This window comes from Acanthochromis polyacanthus, chromosome 15 (assembly GCF_021347895.1).
Source record: "Acanthochromis polyacanthus isolate Apoly-LR-REF ecotype Palm Island chromosome 15, KAUST_Apoly_ChrSc, whole genome shotgun sequence".
NCBI classification, from domain to species: domain Eukaryota; kingdom Metazoa; phylum Chordata; class Actinopteri; family Pomacentridae; genus Acanthochromis; species Acanthochromis polyacanthus.
In genome coordinates this window covers 8,823,924-8,843,747 of record NC_067127.1, presented here as the reverse complement: position 1 = coordinate 8,843,747, position 19,824 = coordinate 8,823,924, and the positions used below count along the sequence as shown (strand labels likewise).

Genomic DNA, 19,824 nt, shown 5'->3' with positions numbered 1-19,824 from the left:
TTCCAATTCGGCCTATGTCAATAAAACATCAGCGATGGGAGTGTCTATTTTAGAAACCTGTATTATTTAGATTGGCTGCTCAGTCTGTCTGGTGATCTCATAGACTTATAATGACAATATCTGTCTGACAGTTGTTGCTTGTTGTGGCTTTAGTCTTTTGACATCGGAATAGGATTTCTGTATGACAGATCACAACAGACACCCGCAACAAAACACTGCTGAAAAGATTCTGAGGTGTCATCTAGTGTCGTTTTGTTTTGATTGTAACTGATGCTCCTTTTCAGTTTTGCTCATTTTCACTTCACTTGGATGTTTGAGCATTAAAGTGAAGGACGGTGCATGCACATAGCTTGACAGAGAACTGTTTATTTAGCTATCTGTTGAAAGAGGCATGGTTCATCTTTAAGTGTGAGGTTCCCTTACTAGGAGGACTTTTTTGTAAAATAGGTGTGCATTAGTTTAACTTTGAATAGAGTTACTTAAGCAGACAACAAACACAAGGTTGAATGTCTTTACTTCCATCTATCAAAGCTCTTAGCATTTTGATAAGAACCGAACTATGGCCTCTGCTCTGGACAAGATCCTCAGTCTCTGCCCTCATCTGTCATAGATGCAGCTGTAGTTAAGACGTCCTTCCTTTTCATCCTCCCAGTGCCCGTACAATATCTCCCCTCGCATCGCCCTATCTCCCTCCCCAGATCTCATCCATCTACAGTCCTGCTTTCACTTTTTTCCTCTGTGCTTTCAGCCTCCATCCTCATCATCCTATGCTCTCCACCTCCCCCTCCCCCTCCCCCTCCTCCCTTTTCCCGTGTCCCCACTAGGGCTGTGCTATCCATTCATCTAGCGTATCCTGAGGCTTTGAGCTCTCAAGTGTGATGCCTGGTGGTTTCCTGTGGCTAGCCCTCTTATTCACTCTAATTAGCGTGCCACAAATGACCCAGCTTGGCATGCCCTGGAAACGCTGTCAATTAGACTTACTGACAGCCAGGGAGGGATTCCATGCGGAGGTGTGCAGATGTGTGTGACCTAACCCCATGCTTTAACATGCATTGTGAAACTGTCAGTGTGTGGGTGCAGATAAAAAAGCAGACTGAATACAGTCCGTCTGTGTATTACACCCCCAGTTCCTTATTTTAGTCTCTAATCGGTGCTCCACAGATGCAGTCACGACAACATGTTGTGAAAGTGTTCCTCTATGGTTGCGTCCCTCCCCTGAGTGCAGTGCCAGATATAATAAAAAAGCAACATCATAAAGCTTTTACTGCATCCGTCACATACAAAGGGGGGGACCTGCCTTGTTATGCAGAGGGTTCCATTGTAGAAAGTGGCATCTGCTCAGACGTGAAGAAACCTTAAATGTCTGAATAATAGCTGCTCAAGCAGACAGTGTTCATGGGTGGGAAATGCCAACAGTAACATCTCTTTTTGTGCAAAAAGCTGTATTGCTGGCTGTGTCATATTTTTCATCAGTTCACTGTTTCCACAGCAGCACTGCAGGGCTTGTGCTGCCTCTATTGTGGTAGAGCTATAATTACAACAAGCCCACCTCCGATGATAGTGTATCACCAGAGAAAGGCAATAAACACCAACACAACCATGCTCGCAAACTCACCGTTCAGCACTGATCTGATAGCTGCTCTGGTCGGCTGCGGCTTACTTAGCTGGAGGAGAACTTCTCATTATCAGGGAAGCTGGCAAGCGGTGCCCCCCTGTGCTTTGGGGTTGTTTTTAATCTCAGCAGGTCCTGCCCTTCAGTGGCATCCCTCTCCCTGCTCTTTGACCGACTGCTGTAATTACTCTTGCATACTATCTGATGGGAACGGTGCAACTGCTGCAGACACAATCTGCTCGGAGGGCAAAAGTAAAACCTGCACATATTCAGTCTCAGGTTTGTTTATACTCACAGTCAAACGCACTTAAAATCTTCTGATATTAATTCAACCCAAGTATTAATGAGACTTTTAATGTTAATTGTGTTGAAGTGTAAAGCTTTTGAGTAAATTGTGAGTTCGTAAAATGGCTTTCGAGGTGTTTCATTTCACTTTCCTGCTGTTTTTATTCAGAACAGCCCACATATGTAGAGTCATGTTGTTAATGGAAAGACGGTTTAATATTTTTATGTGTCATATTTCACAGCATCGAGTGTAAAGTGTAACGCAGCACGCCACTTAGAATTGTTCTGTTTTTCTGGGAACAGTAATTCACTTCATCAGCCCTTAGCGGCTCACCGCTGCATCACCTTGCTGTGCTCAGCATAGTGTTCTATTAATCATTTTTCAAACTGAGTGTTGTTCCACACGTCTCCCTCTGTATGTGTCTTATCCCCGTTGCCTTTTCAACAACCCCCCAAACCCACCTCACTCCCCCCCCCCCCCCCCCCCCACACACACACACACACACTTCCCACCGTTCGCGATGCGGCCTCTGCTTATAATAATGTTATTAAGCCTCTTCACAGCCTTTGGCCACCACCCCTGCCCTGCTGTGCTCTCACTGTCTTTCCATTACCCAAAGAGATGGAAAAGCAGTATGTCTTCCTAAACACAAAGCAGCAACAATAGCAAGATCAGCCTGCTCTTAACACTATGTTCTGAACAAATCCATTGTGACAAAAAAAGTGTATATAAAAATCTTTACACGTACTGAAAAGGACCTAAGATTCAGTCGTGGCTGAGTGTATGACATGTACTCACATTTACAGTGGGGTAGAGTCAGAGTTGGCTCCATATATGAGTAAATAATAAACACTATTCCACGATATGATTGTCTAATTCCATTTAATAAATAGCAAAGCAATGCGTGGCACACTGTTTAGAATTTTGCTTCTGTGTAAACAACTGTTTCTAATTGATAATTTATCGAGCAAAATTTCAAACACTTTCAATTCCAGGCTTCTCACATGTGGCAGTTTGATGTTGGACTACTGGATGCATTTTGAAGACATGAGCTGAAGCTCTGAGAAGATGTCATAGGAGTTGAATTAGTTGTTTGTTTGTTTTTTTACTTAAAATGTGGTTGTTAATCACCTTTAGCTCTATTTGTAGGCTGTTTTGAAGCTCGTTCGCAGGCGTTCACAGAATGATAAATTCATCTCATCTGTTTTGGTTTAATAATACTTTTGCATCACTTCCAACTCTTGATGCACAACAACTTTAAGTGAAAGATCTTTCTATTCTGTCTTGTGCAATGCATATTTAGGTAACTGAGAAATGATAGTGATCTGAATAAAACCAGAGCGGCTTTAGGAGTTTAGGATTTTTGGAAAGCAAGCTTTAAAAATCACTTCAAACTGGGTACAACTAGAACTTCATATGGCAAAATGTGTGTGGCACCAAACACAAAAGATGGCAGTAAATTGTTGATCAAAGAGGAGTGCATTTTGCTCCCACCATCAAAAATAAATTACGCGGTAAAGCAAGCAGACATGACAGCTGTCGATGCTGTTGTGCGATGAGAGACCAAGTTCAAAAGAGGCCTCATTTTTCGTCAGGGTTGGATGGCTCTATGAGAAAAATAGGTCAAGTATTGCATTTATTGGGGCTTTCAGAGAGGATTGGGGCAGAAGCAATATTTCTTTTCTTCTCTCTCAGTCTTAGCTACAAGGATGTTCAGAGTCTTCTTCTTCCCACTATACTATTTCTTCACTTGTTTCCTGTTCCCTTTTCACCAGCAAAATCCAATCTGGCAACAAGCTGCTGCTGGCCATCACCACCGAAGCCTGTCAGGGGAAGGACAACTTTGTCCGCTACCTGGAGCACGTTCAGGCGGTGATCACGGTCAACGCCAGCCGCCGCGGAGACCTCAACATCAACATGACCTCGCCCATGGGCACCAAGTCCATACTGTTGAGCCGAAGGCCCCGCGACGACGACTCCAAGGTGGGCTTCGACAAGTGGCCCTTCATGACCACCCACACCTGGGGAGAGGACCCCCGCGGGACCTGGGTCCTCGAGGTGGGCTTTCAGGGCGAAGAACCAGAGCGGGGAGTCCTGAAGGAGTGGACTCTCATGCTGCACGGAACACAAAGTGCCCCTTACATAGACCAGATAGTGCGTGATTATCAGTCCAAACTTGCGATGTCCAAAAAGGAGGAGCTGGAGGAGGAGCTTGATGAGGCTGTAGAGAGAAGTTTGAAGAGTTTGCTGAGTAAAAACAACTAAAAATAAATCCCATCTGCATGTTGCCAACTCTTTCTCTGATCTTTCTTCCCTGTCTGCAGTCTTGCTCTGTCCTCCTCCAAATCTCACTACATCTCCTTAGTTCTTCTCCGTCTCTTGTTAGCATCCTCCTTTTGTCTACCTCTCTGTCCCCTCCTCACCCTGCTTTTGGTTATCAAGTGTTTCACTTAGCCCCGCCCTTCAATGAATGTTTCTTGTAATCCAATCATGATAAAAGTGTAACCTTCAATAATCTGTTCTACATAGAGAAAGCAAACTATACCACTTAAATTTTTACACTCTACAGAATTGTACATAAAAGCAGATATAAGCCACGCTCTCATGCTCTTGCTTTAACTGCCCTGCACCTCTCTTCTGCCAACTGTTGTACAGTTTGTGACTGTAAATGATTTTCTGTGTCATTCTACTTAAAGTTTAATATCTTGCAAACAGAGCAGTGATATTTCTTTCTGTTTATATTTTTGTGACATGCACTGTTTATATAAACAAGGAAAGGAATGTGTAATTCATTTTGCAGCCTGTGGTCATCAGTTCATATTTCATAATCTTTGACATAAACTATAATAAATCTATTCAGCTGTTTATTAAAGCACTTGAGTGATTTGGAACACATGACTGAAGACACTGGATAAATGTCATTAATTAGATGTAGACCAAAGACAGGGAATGCGGAAAGCCAAAGCATATTCTAAAGAAGCAGAGCACAAGGAGGATCCTGGTCAGCAATGACTTAAATAATTTGATTTAATTTTAAATTTTTTAATTTAATTATTCAACACTCTTTAGTCATTCTGTGCTGTTTAATAAAGAAAAAAGTCCTCCTACTGTTCACTTTATAGATACAATTTATATAAAGAAACTAAACTTGGCATCATGAGGAGTGCATCCACTATAAATCTGCAAAACACGAATAACTCCAACTCCCATAAAAATTGCTACTGGCTGGATTTTGCAAGAAAAATATAACAGATTTGTTTATTGCAGAAGGAGGGTAGTCTTGAAAAATACACTTCTTGTAACAGAAGGCAAAATACTTATGAGAAATATTTTAAATAGTCCAAAACTCTACTACATGCCCCTGCAGTGCCAAAAGAAAACAGTTAGTGCCTAGCTATTGTAGCTTAGTTAAATTCAGAATCTAAAAAAATAAACTATAATCCCTGGAGGGAAGGTTTTTTTTTTTTAAGATTTTCAGGATTTTGCACAGTCCAGATAGACACACACACACACACTCACTATTTGTGGAACAGATATAAGAAGTATGGTTCCCTCCAGTATTACTGCCCCAAGAACTACTAATTAACAGTCATTATGTCATTAGTCTAAATATACCAAACCATCACAAACAAATCTTAATTAGATCCAGTCTTTCTTTTTTTTCCCCAGAAATCTCCTGCAACACAGATTCATCGTTGCATCTTTCTATGTCTACTTATTCCCTTCACATTTTAATTCTTTCTAAAGACAGACTAGACTAAATGTAGGAGGCACTGTGATCCTCAAGGTCACATCAAAAATGAATGAGTTTCCTTTGGATGCTGCAGTTCTTTAAAGACTTAACCCAGAGTGAGGCTGTAATATACTCTGACAGACTTCAACACAATAGCAACAGGCATATTTTAAAAGCCAATAAATAAGTTTTATATCACTACTACCAAAACATGCAGTATCTTTCTAATCTACCGATACACATGTATAAGTGGTTTTATGACCTTTCAAATAAACGTATGAGGCGCTGGTACACAGTGTCAGTCTAAAAGCAAACACGGCAAAGTATCAATTGATGTTTGACTCTTTATTATTCAATATACCAAAGCAAATTAATACACAGCAAAATTGTGCTGAGGGCAGGCAGTGGCATCCAATTGAACAAATGAGCTCAAAGGGGGAAGTTAGAGTTTCAGACAGAGTTCAGAAGGGTGGCACAACTTCTTAGGTTTTTCTTTTTTCATTTTCTTTTTTTTTATTGGTGGCATAGAGCTTTGTTTTCTTTTGTCCCAAGTTTTCAGACAGTAAAGGACTCATAGCATGAGTATGGGTGCAAGTCGAACAACTACAGCGGCACTTATGGAACCAGCAAAACAGATTCTGGACGCCTGACCAGAGACTGCAAGCAAATGGAAGAGCAGTAGATTTCAGAGCAGGAATGTGTAGTTCGCCTTAATGCATGGTTGGTCTCCCTAAGAGACCAAAACATTAGTGTTAATACAGTAGTTTGAGGAACAATGCTATTTAAATAGTCTGACACCAGCATCCGCATTGTGTAGAACACCTGGTGCATGTAGGACCCCAGTGGAGATGAATGACTCTTAATGTCAGGTGGCATCGTCTCAGTGTTTCTTCTTGCTAGACTTCTCAATCATGGTCTCCACCACCATGGAAGTCTCCTCGTAACCTTTGATCTTGCGGCCATTGGAGAACTTCTCCACAGACTCCACCACCTCCACCTTCTCGTAGCTCATAGCGTCGGGGGTAAAGCTGCTGGAGCTGGTGCTGGTACTGGTGCTGGAACTTGAACTGGAGCTGGTGCTGGCACCACGAGGTGCAGGCTTTGGAGTGGGCCCACTTGGGCCATTGTCATCCCTGTGTTTCTTGGGGTGACTGGGTGCTGGGGTGGGGCCGGAGCTTGGGCCAAGGGGTGGAGGGACTGGGCTCGGACCTTTGGGGTGAGGGTGAGGCTCTCCGTTATTATGTTTACCTTTACCTCCATTATCCTTAGCTTTTCCACCCTTGTTGTTGTCCTTTCCTCCTCCTCCATTAGAGGGCAGGTCCGGACTGAGAGGCCTGGGGTCTGGCATGGGCTGAATAGGCGGAGGAGAGGGTGAGCGACCCCTGTAAGGCTCATAGGGAGACATCATTCCATCTCTGATAGTGACGTAGATGTGGCCTGCTGATGGTGTGGAGGTGTAAAAGCAGGGATCCAGGTAGCTGCCATCGCCAGTGACAAGGACATAACGACCCTTGGTGTAGAAATCAGCGATTGGCTCAGGCTTCTTGTACTTCCTCATTCTGTCTCTGACGATGTTACAAAGAGTGTCAAAGGCTTTGCTGATCTGAGCTCCGTCAGGGACATCCTGTGGAGACACTCCAGTGAGGACAGGTCTCTGCTCATTTCTCTTCGCCCTCTCCTCCTGCACCTCCTCAGACGACACCTTAGTTTCTTCATCTGGAGCCTCTCCACTGGCTCCACCATTTCTGTCCTCCTGGCCGTTGTCCATCACATCCTTCGGGGTCAGCTCCTTCTTCTTTAGGACTTTCTTGGCCAGTATCTTCTGTCTTGGCTTGATGCTGGTGATATCTTGGATAGCCTGGGTGATATCTGAAAAAACATGAGGTTGTAAGTCAACTAGCTGGAACTAATTAGCTAATAAAAATCTAATTTGTATGAACCAGCACACCTAAATCTTGCTTTGAATGGCCAGGAGATTTGCTAGCTGTGTAAGACTGCTGCTTCAACTATAAAGGAAGCTGATTCTGCATGCAGTGTTGATTCTCAATGTAAACCAGCTGTCATGCGCTCACGGTGTCCTTACCTCTCCCCCTGCTTGATGCAGTGGGTGTGTGAGTGTAGCGATAATTAGTGGTAAACAGGGTAATGGGAGTGCCAATTATCGCTGAATTCAACCTGCAAGAAAGAGAGCAGTGAAATGTCACCAGCGTTGAAGTGAACAGCTTTCCTTTTCAGGAAAATCTGGTAAGGAAATGATTAATTCACATTTTTTGGCGCAAGAGTAGCTGTAAATCATACATACAAATCTAATCTTACATAAAAAGAAAAGATTACAATTGTGCAATAGAAGGAAATAATGTTGTCACACATTGCCATCTACTGGCTAATGCTGCAGTCTACATTATGTCTTTTCAACCATGAACTGCTTATGTCATAAGGAGCGAACACAACTTATATACCTATAAGCCACCAAGGCATTCTTTTTGGGAATGTGGGGGCTTTAATAAGTAAGGAGTCAGCATTGTAAAACTGAGGTACAAGTGTACAAGAGAAATTACTAGATCCTCTTGTTTTGGATGTGTGGAAGAAGCCATGAAGAGCATTAAGGAAATTACTGAAAGATAACATTTACAGAAACTATCATTAAATAATTAAATATTGCTCATTAGTTGTAGTCAAACATATCTTGGGCTGTTTGAATCTTGGAGTGACCTTATAATTTCTGAGTTTCAGGCTGTAGCTCTGCTTTTGCTCAAATTTTTGGTGGAAAAATAATCCTTAGACATTTGTTTTGTTATGTTTTTTCTACTGGTAATCTATAGTCATGTTAATTTTATAGTTAAACACATTTGTTTTGGTGATGCTTTGTCTGTGAAAATATTTTTTTCCTATTATGTTTGTGGAGCATTTACTGGGATTCAAATAGAGCTCCAATCCTCTACAGGCCAGTTCCTTATAATTAATTTAACTGAATTGAACAGTTAAACTTCTCAGTGTGTGTCAGCAACCAAACGGCGACAGCCTACCTGTTATCTTCATTCTCGATGATCCTCTTGTACCTCTCCAGCTCGTTCTCAAGAGACGTCTGGTACATGGCCAGGTGGCGACATTCACTGGTGAACTTCTCCAGGGACCTTTCAGCTTCCTCAATCTCCTTTCGCAGAGATTCGATTTGCTCGTTGTGCATCTGGATCTCGTCGTCGTAACTCTCCTGTGTGCTTTTGATGGCTTGCTCCAACATTGTAGTCTGAAAGAAGAGTCGGAAGCAGGGATTGGGAAATGATGATACGAATTAATTAAACGATTAATAAATGGCACCTTCTTGAAGAGCAAATTAAATGCCATTAATGGTAGTTTTATAAGTGTTGCTAATGAAACAAAGAATTCAGCAAGATTCATAATTAAGGAAATAAATACATAAAGCCCCTCAGTATTTTATAGAAATAAAATTAAAACAAGACATTGCAATTAACACCTGAATATGGACTAAACATATGTCACTGGGAACATCTTTGGAGCCCACATATATGAGACATGTTTGGTGCATAACGTAAGCTGAATAAAGGTTATTATTGGTGCACATAGTACAGTTGTATCTTTAGCCAAAACCTGTGAGGAACTATGCAAAAAAAAAAAAAAAAAAGCAGACATTAATTTGATTTGTGTTTTTTCTTCCATTATAATAAAGCAGTACTGTTTGTCTTTCTTAAAAGGAAGCATTGCCTTCACAAACCCGTCATGAAATGGTCATGGCTGACACCTAGTGGTAAATCTGTGTAGCTATCAGCACAATATTATGGAGGTGAGGTCTTATTGAATACTTGATCATTGTTTACTTAATACAATAAAACAGTGAAGTGAAAAAAGTAAAATGAAAAATCAATTCAGTGTAGTCTAAACTACAAAACATGTATTACATTAAATTAAATGTACTGACTGACAGAGGCCAAAATAACAAGTAAACTGTTGTCTAATTAATTTTTAGTGTTTTTTTCTGTGTTTCTCACAATACGTCCCTAACACTTTTCCTCTAAAGAGGTTTTGGATAATGACGATTTATTTTGTAAAAATTAGGGTTAAAAGGAGTAAATAAGTGATATTTAACAAAATTCTGATGCATTGCTTTACTCATCTTTACAGCGCAAATGCCAAAAATGATCAGTGCCAACTTTGTCATTTTGTAAGTCTTACATGACAGCAAAATGAAAGAAAAATTATGTTTTGGAATTTTGACAAAATTAGGACTTTAAAAAATGTCTCCATGAGCTCTGGGATGAATGTTTCAAATACAATCACCAGATGTCACCATCAGAGTCAGTTTGCAGAGTCACACAATGTACCAGTGATTTACAAAGACAAGTGTAGTTACTGTACAGAGGAGTTTGGACTGGTCTTAGTGGCGTCTGCCCTCTCTGATTTCTTTCAGAAATCCTTTTCATTGTGTCTTTCTGTAATTATCAGTGTGTTGGTTTAAAAAAGGAGAGAGAAAGAAAAGAAAAAAGGGGAAAAAAAGGTTGTGATGCCTCCCGTTGTCATGGTGACCCACCTCAGCCTGTAGGCGTTGTTTCTGGCCCTGCAGCTGGCAGAGGGCGCTCTTGTATTCCTCCAGCTGACTCTGTAGTCCTGGTACTTTCCTCTGGGCCAGCAGCTTCTCCTGCTCCTTCACACGTTCAGCACAAATCGATGACAACATGCAGAGTGTTACAGTGCGTATTTACAGCACAAAGGCTACACAACACAACACAACAGTGTCTCTCACTGGATGTAAAGGTTCACTGATTGATTTTTTTTTTATTTAAGGGCTTTGTAACAATTGTCCAGCTAACAGCGGTGATGTTTTCCCTTCATTTGCTTTTTGAAATGAAGCTTGTGAATGTTTACATTGAAGTTCCCACTACTCAGAAACTAAATTCACAATAGTGAAGTGGCATGGTTTTCCTTAGAGCATGACAGATAACAAATGTTCTAAATTATTACAGTTTATTATATAATAACCTATTCAATCATTTAATTACAGCAAAACATTCTATTTGCACACATTTAAAATTCTATTCCAATTTATGTTTGAGAAACATTATTATTGCTGCTAGACATATAAATTGTGGTCATCTTCTAAGCATACGTCTGTTATATCATGAATCAAAGCTGAATAGGAAGTTTGTGAACAAATTTGCAGGCAGTGTGCTTCCTAAACTATCACTGCTGTGTGCTATCTGTCTTAAAGTGGCAAAGCAAGTGGAAAGAGACATTTCCATTTAATTAATTGTGAAGCTAATGAGGTTAGATATGCAATTTCAATTTAATTAAATGATTAAAATGAAATTGCTCGCAGGGCTATACAGTTTCACTCATGAACCAACTACATTATTGCTGTTTTTTTTGGAACAAGAGTTTTGTTGTAGACAAATCTATTTCCAAACTAGTTTACATTTGTCACAGCGATTTTTCATCCAGATTTGATTATTGACCTGTTTACATTATTGTTGTAAGCAGGTTTTTAGCCAGTCATAAGCATGCAGCAAACTTAGTTTAGCATGTTGGTAGCTTAAAAAATGGAGGAAAAACTAGCATCATCCAAAATAAAAGACTTGTATTAAGGTTATCTACAGTAATTCCTGTGGTATACTGGAAGGTCAACAATATTCTCCTAGAAAAGCAAAAACAAACAAACAAAAATATTTTGCCTTTGAAAGATTTGGATCGAGAGTAGTACAATTTAAAATGTATTTTAGATTATTTGATTTACAGGATTTTTCAATACTGATGACATCATTCAGGGACCTGTATGGAAAGATCGGCATTTGTGATGTTTCACCACTTGTTAATTAGAGGTTTCCTCTAATTTGTCACCCATCTGTCTACAGCTGACCCTGTGAGACAGAGAAGAACAACTCCTTGCTTGCTGTTTTCTTCTTCTCTCTCTCTTTTATTTTCTTCTTGATTTAAGCTCAGTGCCATGGCTCTTTGTCACTACCTACCGAGATTTAACCCAACCAATTAAACAATTTTTGAATTTAGGGAAGCTCTCCCTGTGGGAAACGTGTATAAATAAATCTCCCAAGTGTGGCACAGCTACTTAAAAATTAGCATGCGCGGGCGTTCACCATGTCATTTTCTTCATTATGTGCCCTGACACTGCTAGTCTGTCAATGTGTTTCGATACAAACGCACAGGCAGGCGCTGGCAACCAATTGGAGAGAAAAGCCAGTAACCTCATCAACCCCAGACACGTAGCCAGGGCTGACACACATGCAATCACCATCTTTTCCCCCCAGGGATAGCGCGCGCACACACATGCACACACGTACACACAATGACAACATTAGTGACCTCACCTCAGAGATGCCCACTGACACATTGGGAACAAGGGGAAGTGTCTGGTTGATTTGCTGCAGAATGTTGACATAGGTTTGGATCTCTGCGAGGTTCTGTGTGGAGGAGGATGATATAAAAGGAACGAGTCAAATGTACAAATTAGCAAAAGGAGAAAAACACTTTTCCATTGTGCAGACTAAGACCATTTGCTCAGAAACCTCTTGGTTACTTTGAACTTCATATTAGGGATTAAGTTAAAAAAAAAAAAAACATCCAATAGAAGGCTTTCGTTTAGCTGAAATATATTTAAAAATGGCACAAACTTTCTTTTGGAGACTTTCTTTTCAAATCCATTTGTACAGCATGATGAACTTCTGTGGAGACGACCTCCATATTCCTTCTCACATAATACAGTAACAGAAAGCCCTTTCATATGTTATCTCAGGACTGCAGAGTCATGGATTAATTCATCGTCAAAAACAACTCTGGGTGAAACTGAAAAAAAAAGAGAGAAATTGCTGGATGTAACATTCTAGTCTTGTTTTGTCTCAGCATGTTTTGTCGCCATTGTGTCGGACCTTCCAGCCATTTCTCTGGCACAGAGGGCAATATTTCAGTCTTTGGTCGCTCCTCTGTGTCATGTGTCAATGCCTGTGAAGAGCGGTGTTACATTTTCTGTGCAATCCTTTCCTCACTCACTTCACACAAAGGAAATTATTGCTAAAGCCCTGGAACAATCATAACACATCCGTTGGCACCGATGTCAAGCTTCTGAGCCTTGTCAGTCACAGAGTAGTGGCCCGAGGTCAGCAGTGCTCAAAAGCAACAGAAATGTAAAACTCTTTGAACTAATATTCTTTGATGTGGCTTCGGTGTGAGTAAACCGGTAAATCTATATTCAGAATAAACTGTCCTGACATCCAAGATACCATCACATTTACTTCCATATGTGCTCTTTTATCAATTCATACTGATTTAAATGCAATGTCGAAATGAACAAACAAAAAAAAAAAAGCACTGTCTCTTTGTCGCAAACAAAAATAAATGTGTATTATATCCATGGCATTTCAAAGGCCTATACTATATGATGTACACAATCATAGCACTGTCACAGAGCACACTAAGTACCACATAATAACAGCAAAAGAATTTGCAACGCTTTGTCTGGGAGCAATTCAATCTTCTGTAAATCGTATACTGCAAAATTATTTTTGGAAGGATTTGCAATTTGGGAGACAAGGATCTCATTTATTTTTCTAGGTTACCATTTTTTCCAATATAATATCTGCTTGAAGAAACTGAAGGATCTTTTGATAGATCAGGTACAGATTGTCCTAGTGAAATATTGAAAAATCCAAAGTGGGTTCAGTCGATTAATATAGTTCATCTTGATCACACTTGGGTCTCAGAGTGGTGCTTTGCAGTATTTCCCGGTATGTTCTATCAAAAAAAGTATTTGTTTTCAAATGTACGAAATTTAGATGGCTGTCATAAACATTTAGAAATGTTAATTTTGTCAGTACTATCAATCCAAGTTATTTGTTTTTATTGAGCATAGCAGATCTCACCAATACATCAATATCTTCTGTCCAGGAACTTGCATGAATATTTTTTTCAGTTAAAGAAGCTTGGTTATCGGCAGAGATGTCTGAGAATGTGCACAACATGTTATTCCTTTTCAGTTTAGTTAACTCCGATCATTTCTCATTAGTGCCACTTACTTTCTTGTGTCTATCTCTGGTGGAATTGATGTCATCCTGCAGGAACTGAGACTGAATCTGGTTCTCCAGGTTTTTCAGCAGAGCGCTGTCGGCCTCCTGTCAGAGCGAGAGGAGCACAAAATTTGGGGAGCAAAGAAAGAAAAAAAACACTTAAAGGTACAATGTGAAGTGTTTCTGGTTTTATAACAAAAAACACTGAGGTTTTTCTTTGTGTAAATGTTGGAAAATTGCGCAAACATACTTAATGTCATCCATACTGTACCTTGTTTAACTGTTCAAGCGTGCCTCGTAGCTGTTCTTGATAATCACATTCATTTCTATATCTGGAACAGAAAACCTCTCAATTATGTGTTAATGTAAAGACAGAAGAAACGTGACATTTTTATATTAAGCGACAGCTCATACAGTCAACTAAACCAAGGCCTATCTTGAAACTCAACACGTCTGTGTTTGTAATGTTTCGGAGTCATTAATCAAACCTACATATGGTGAAATCCAGCTCCCTTCACCAGCTAATTCAAGCAGAATTGATCGATATTCTTCTCAACTCATCAATAATGTGGTTAGGCATTTTGTAGACAGCTGATTACAAGATGTTAGACAGCTGCAATTAAAGCAATGCTTCAGCTAATTACAAAACTGCTCTATTTAATGGTATGTAATGGAGCCATGCAGATGTTTATACATGTTATGGGAAGGGAACGGAAAAACTGTTTGTGGTGCGTATGAGGCTAAACAACGTTTTTTCTGGATGACTCACAGACACTAGTACACACAGTTCAAGCTGGAGCTGCATTCAAATACTGCCTTTGAACAGATTATATTCAACAGAGTATCTTCAGTACTATGGAGATTGGTTCTATCAAACAGGTGATAAACAAATAGGTTTTTGTTTTGGCCTTTCGAGTAAACTGATTCTTTATTTTATTTCAGTTCCATATTTGCATAACATCTTGGGTTTTAATGGTGCTGCTGGTGGTTAAATGACTAACCTATAGTTTTCATGATTATCCAAACATAAAATTAGGCAGTGCAATGATACCTTTGTCAACCTTTTCAAATGTTAGGCATTTTAACATCTAATTAGGTTTCCGGTATTCTCCGAGGAATATCTTTATTTTAGAACCCACATCTTCACTTGAATTTTCAAGATTTTTCTCAGTTTCTCCTAATTCTGACGGCATTTCTATGATTTTCTCCACCTCTGAGGAAGACGTCTGATCTTTAACAACACAACAAGACCAACAAATTCCCACTCCCTTACTTGCTGGTGTATTCATCCAGCATGCGGCAAGCCTCCTTCAGCTCTCGCTCCAGCTTGGCATGGTCGGAGAACAGCTCTCTAATGCGCTGCCTGTTGACTTCGATCTGCTCCGTGAAGGCCTCCTCCAGACCACTGGCCTCCTCCATCCGCTGCAGTGTCTCCAGCTGCTTGCGGAACACGGCGTTGCGCTGCTCCAGGACTCGAGCCCTGTTGATGTACCGGGCAAAGCGGCTGTTGAGCTCCTGAAGGCTCTCCCATCCCTGGATGGCTGAGATGCCTGCAAACGAGTCCTCGGCCTCCTCATCGAAGACATCTGAACGCTCATACTTTTCCTTGCGCACCTCGCGCAGGTAACTGGTCTTGAACATGGTGGCGCACTTCTCTCCCCTGGGTCGGTGGTATCCCCGGAGTGCTTGGTCCCCTTCAGCACCTTTATTGTGTGAAAACTTGGGTGCTCACCCCTGGCTGTCTCATGATAGACTGAATGCTGCGCAGCACTGGCTGTAGACGAAATAGCCCCCAAAACCTCCCCCTGGCCGTTAGCGCACATGCTGCGAGCCTGGGGCCTTCCAGAGTTTATTGTCGCCTTTGTGGCAGAGATTAGAAAAGCCACGCTGTTGATGACAAAGCAGAAACACGAAAACAAACAATCGGGTAGCCCGCGAAAGCACTGGGGTGTCACACGCCATTATTTTTGGTTCTTAGTCAGCTGCTTTCTAGAGCCCTGTTTGATATGGCAGACTGGACGTTGGCCCACCACAGGACACTGGGGAAATTTCGTGCAGAGCAATTTGTGGGGACTGGGGAGAAATATTCCAGCCAAATGTAACTAAGTGTTGACGCACTATGCTGTAAAAGCTATTTTATCTACAGGTTGGTACTAATTATGTTTTTAGTTCATAATTACACATCACACAAAGCATTAATTTACATTTGTTGATTCATTAGACAGACGACTGAAGTACTTGATTATACAATGTAGAGAATTTAATTATTGACTTTCTTTGCTGAAATATATCAAACAAACAAGGTGTAATTAATCAGATTTTTTTTGTTGCTGTTGTTTCCGCACAATGTGTTATCTGTTTCAATGAAAACATTCAAAGAGCAGAGCCGATATTCAAATTCAAAGTAAGTGGCAATGTTTGTGTTTTGCTCAAAAGATGGCTTTGAAGTAGAAACATTGCAGCATTTTCCTAAATAATGAAAATTAAATCCCCAAGTTGTTGTCATTCAGGATTAGTCGACATATCTGTATTTCCTTCTTTCCCTGCTGTATTTCCATTCTGCGTCTCTCAAAGTGAGAGTGATGGAAAAATGAGGAAGGGACCGCTTCCTTATTTTGGCTCCTTTTTGACCAGCTGTGTTTTAAGGTCAGTCAAAATATCTCTCTGGACAGATCGAGCAAAGCAAAACAGCTGAATGAAACACACGTCACATGGGTTTACATCAGCATTTCAGCGTATTTTGTACCTTGCAAAGCCCACGGCTCAGGGACAGACGTGATGATACAGAAATGAAGCTACTAAAGGGTTGTAAATAATGCTGCACAGCCACTGATGTCTCATTCAAGCAATAGATGCGCTATTTTCTGTCACATTCAGTTGTTTGATCAATTAAATGGGTCAGTAAATAGTTGCAGGACTTTGGAACATAGTTGACAGGTATCATAGTTGACATTTTTGCTGTTTTCAGGCCTAAAATCAACATGGCCGCCTATAGCCATACACCACATGGCATGTTTAGAGAAAGATTCTTCTAAATGTAACTACAATTGAGTAAAATTGAAATTTGAAAGTTATGTATGAAGATATTGTAGTAAACCTGTTGACATGTGATAAATCTACACTTGATTCACACACTACTTTATATTAAATAACTTAGAAAGCCTTGGAGTCTTTTCTTCAGGAGGAAATGACCTCATATGGAGCAGGTCATGTGATCTGGAATTTTTTTTTTTTTTTTTTTTTTTTTTTTTTTTTGTGATCTGGAATTAACACACTTCCATGAGAGGTGTTTTTGTAATGGGTAATTCAATTGAAAGTGATTTCTTAGACAGGTATAATTTGTTATTTTCCATATAAAATGTGATATATTGCCAAAAAAAGAAATATGTGTCATGATTATCTGGACTCAAGAAAAAGAACACAATCAAAACAATTTTGGAATGAGCTCATTTTATTATTATTAGCTAATTAGAAGGTGGTTGTTATTAAATTCGGACAGTTATTTAGTTGACATTTTAGCGAAATCCGGTCATTTTTAAATAAATGATTGTTTCCATAAGAAATAATTATGGAATTTTTAAAGACATGACCATAATAAACTTTTTTTTTACCTTTTAATAAAAATGTATGAAAAGTATATCCCATGGACTTCAAAAGTCCCTCAATTATATATTGACCCAAATATTACCACAAGGTGCTTTTACACTAAAAGCTTTAGCAACTTTCTGAGTCCACAACATTCCCAGGAGTACAAGTTCCTACAGTGCATTATGATCTGCATTTCCATATAAGGGCCAAAGCCACAGTACGGTTCAAGAAAAGATTCCCCTCTTGTATCAAAGCACATGACCGTCTCAGATTCCTTTGGAAAAATGTCCTGCAAAGCTTCATTGCTCTTCAATCGATTGTAAAATTTCTTGGGCTGTTCCATTATTGCCAGACACAAAGCACAAGCAAAACAATGTTCAGGTCATTGACCCAAGGTGGAAAAGAAAGAATTTGAAACTGCATTCTAAATGATTTCTGTTGTTAAGCATTCCCCTCAGCACCAAAACCCTGAATGCTTCTTTCAACGAATGAGCCTCCGAGGGGAGTTCCTGTTGTGTTTTGTTGCTGGTTTGACTCTCCAGATGTACTCAGGAATCCGTATCGGTCAGTAATACAATCGTCGCATGCTTTACAAAACAGCCTGTATTCTTGACTCCTAAAGCTTTTGCGCTACATGTACTGATTACAAATACTAAGCGATATTGATCATCGATGTATGTCACAGGTGTGGACATGACTACACGCTGCATTACCTGCAATTATACTGGTGCTGTGAACATCGATGTACTTGTTTCACGAAAACACATGTCACAGAGATTTGATTGTTGAATTGGTTTCCACGTACTGAGCTTTAGAGCTGCAGCCAGGAAGAAAATGTGCTGTGACTTTAAAGTGCACCTTCAACATAGAACCAGTAAGGGAATGATTCACAAAGGTGTGTTCCTTTCAGTAAGGTCGGAAGTAAGACTCCTACAAGCGGATTAATTTACTCCAGTGTCCAGCACAGGCGAAGAAAGACAATGAGACATCTAGCAACCTGTCTCACACAAGTCCATACAGAGAATTAATGAGTGGCTGATAAGGAACCACAGAGAAAAATACTTGAAGTGAGTTAGAATGTAGAATGGAGAGTCATGTTGTCCTCAGCAAAATCAGCATTCTGTGCTAACCGGCTGCTGCTGTTCAGGGCCCAGATGTTTGTATGGATTCTGCTTCACGCCTGCTGTTACCGATAAACTACTTCGGAATCCGTCCACCCTCATGCAGCGACTATAGATTAAAGGTGCTGTGCATATTCTCCATGATTGAGGAGAGGACACCAGAATCACTCTCCTCTCTTTTCCATCTATGTTCGCTGGTTACGAGTGGCAGTAAATCTGAGGCCTGGGTGAGATTAGAGAGCTGTCTGTCGCTGGAAATGAAAGTCTAGTGTTTATCCTGCTGGTCAGGCCTCCTGGGCTACAGTGACAGACACCAGCAAGGCTGAGCAAGTAGCTAATATTTAGGGGGTAATAAAAACTAATCGGAGCATGCAAAGACAGTTCCTTCGTCTCTTGTGTGAGCGTGGGGGGTGGATATGCTCAAGTTGTAGGAAAGAAAACAAGTTTCTTCACCTCCTGTGCCCACTATAGATCACATGAGGGCTTGTCTGCTGCTTCACTTGCGAGTCCAGTTGTTCATTATTATATTTAAACTGCGCCCACTATACCTGCCAGCCTGCTGCACTGAATGTAAGAGGACACAGAAAGCCATCTCGCTGCTATCGACAGATGATTGTCAGAGGCCATGTAAAAAAAGAAAAAGAACACAGCAGCAGTAGCTTTCCATCACAATAAGAAATTGATCCTGAAGAGTCATCAGTGCTGCTGTCTCTGTGTGTTTATCTGCTGTTCAGGGTGGCTGACCACAGACATTCGGCACTGAAAGCTTTCCACAGCTCTGCCTATGCACCAATGACCGCCAACAGAAAGAAGATCAGGTTCCATTCGCAATTTCGCTAATTCTCATATAGCTGCTTTAATGGTATAGCATTTTTTTTCCAAGGAGTGCTGCAGTTCATCATGCAAGCAACCTAATCGGAGATGGCAAAATTTAAAGGAGGCAGCATTTCTTCACAGCAGAAAAATGAACTTTCACCACTGACGGCTGATTACATTCCCCAAAGCCACGATGCAATCATTGTCAGTGACAGCCATTAGCCTCAACACAAGAGCACTTGCAACCAGAGATTATCTGACATCTTGCTCACAAGTGATTCACTGCGAGGTCTCAAATGTAATGATGGACCAACGATAATTACACTGTCAAATTGCATTATGGGAGAATGAAAGCTATCCAAATTCAGGTAAGTTAATCAACTCCAGAGAACTCTCACATTATAAATACCACCATTGTTGAAGAATTTTTGGTATCACAAGAGATGCTTTTTCAGTAATCGAACCCAGCAGGTATGTTGTGTCTTATTAAACTATGTAGATGTTGATTATGACCTTTGGGAGGCATGTGTTTGGAAATGGACTTTGTACAGCCTCTGTGTCTGGAAGTCTTGTGGAGAATGGATTGATTACACCTGGCTGAAGACTGAGCTCCAGATTCCCACCTGGCATTCATGAGGAGT

General features: G+C 40.5%; 2 protein-coding genes across 3 annotated transcripts in view; one reads left to right on the top strand and one right to left on the bottom strand.

Moving 5' to 3' along the window:
- The window catches only part of pcsk2 (proprotein convertase subtilisin/kexin type 2), a 28,157-nt gene extending 23,387 nt beyond the window's left edge, over positions 1–4,770 (top strand). For both annotated transcript variants that reach the window (XM_051960308.1, XM_022187130.2), the window contains one exon: positions 3,674–4,770. In XM_051960308.1, the coding sequence (XP_051816268.1) occupies positions 3,674–4,163 (490 nt within the window). In that variant the 3' untranslated portion in view covers positions 4,164–4,770. The remainder of the gene's footprint in view (positions 1–3,673) is intronic.
- A 1,191-nt stretch (positions 4,771–5,961) lies between these two features.
- On the bottom strand, positions 5,962–16,001 carry LOC110945529 (filensin). Its single transcript, XM_022187120.2, has 8 exons — positions 14,932–16,001; positions 13,930–13,990; positions 13,668–13,763; positions 11,967–12,059; positions 10,178–10,291; positions 8,658–8,878; positions 7,715–7,806; positions 5,962–7,500 (listed from the first exon to the last, which is right to left on the bottom strand). The coding sequence occupies exons 1-8, from the start codon at positions 15,297–15,299 to the stop codon at positions 6,512–6,514; spliced, it is 2,034 nt and encodes a 677-aa protein (XP_022042812.1). The 5' UTR covers positions 15,300–16,001; the 3' UTR covers positions 5,962–6,511.
- Between the last annotated feature and the right edge of the window lie 3,823 nt (positions 16,002–19,824).

Excerpts from the sequence above, each read along its gene's own strand:
- LOC110945529 (XM_022187120.2), bottom strand. The coding sequence starts at position 15,299 with ATGTTCAAGACCAGTTACCTGCGCGAGGTGCGCAAGGAAAAGTATGAG. Across the intron at positions 10,292-11,966 it reads TGTCAGTGGGCATCTCTGAG|GAGCAGGAGAAGCTGCTGGC; the intron begins GTGAGGTCACTA and ends GAACGTGTGAAG. Across the intron at positions 7,501-7,714 it reads TGCATCAAGCAGGGGGAGAG|ATATCACCCAGGCTATCCAA; the intron begins GTAAGGACACCG and ends ATGTTTTTTCAG.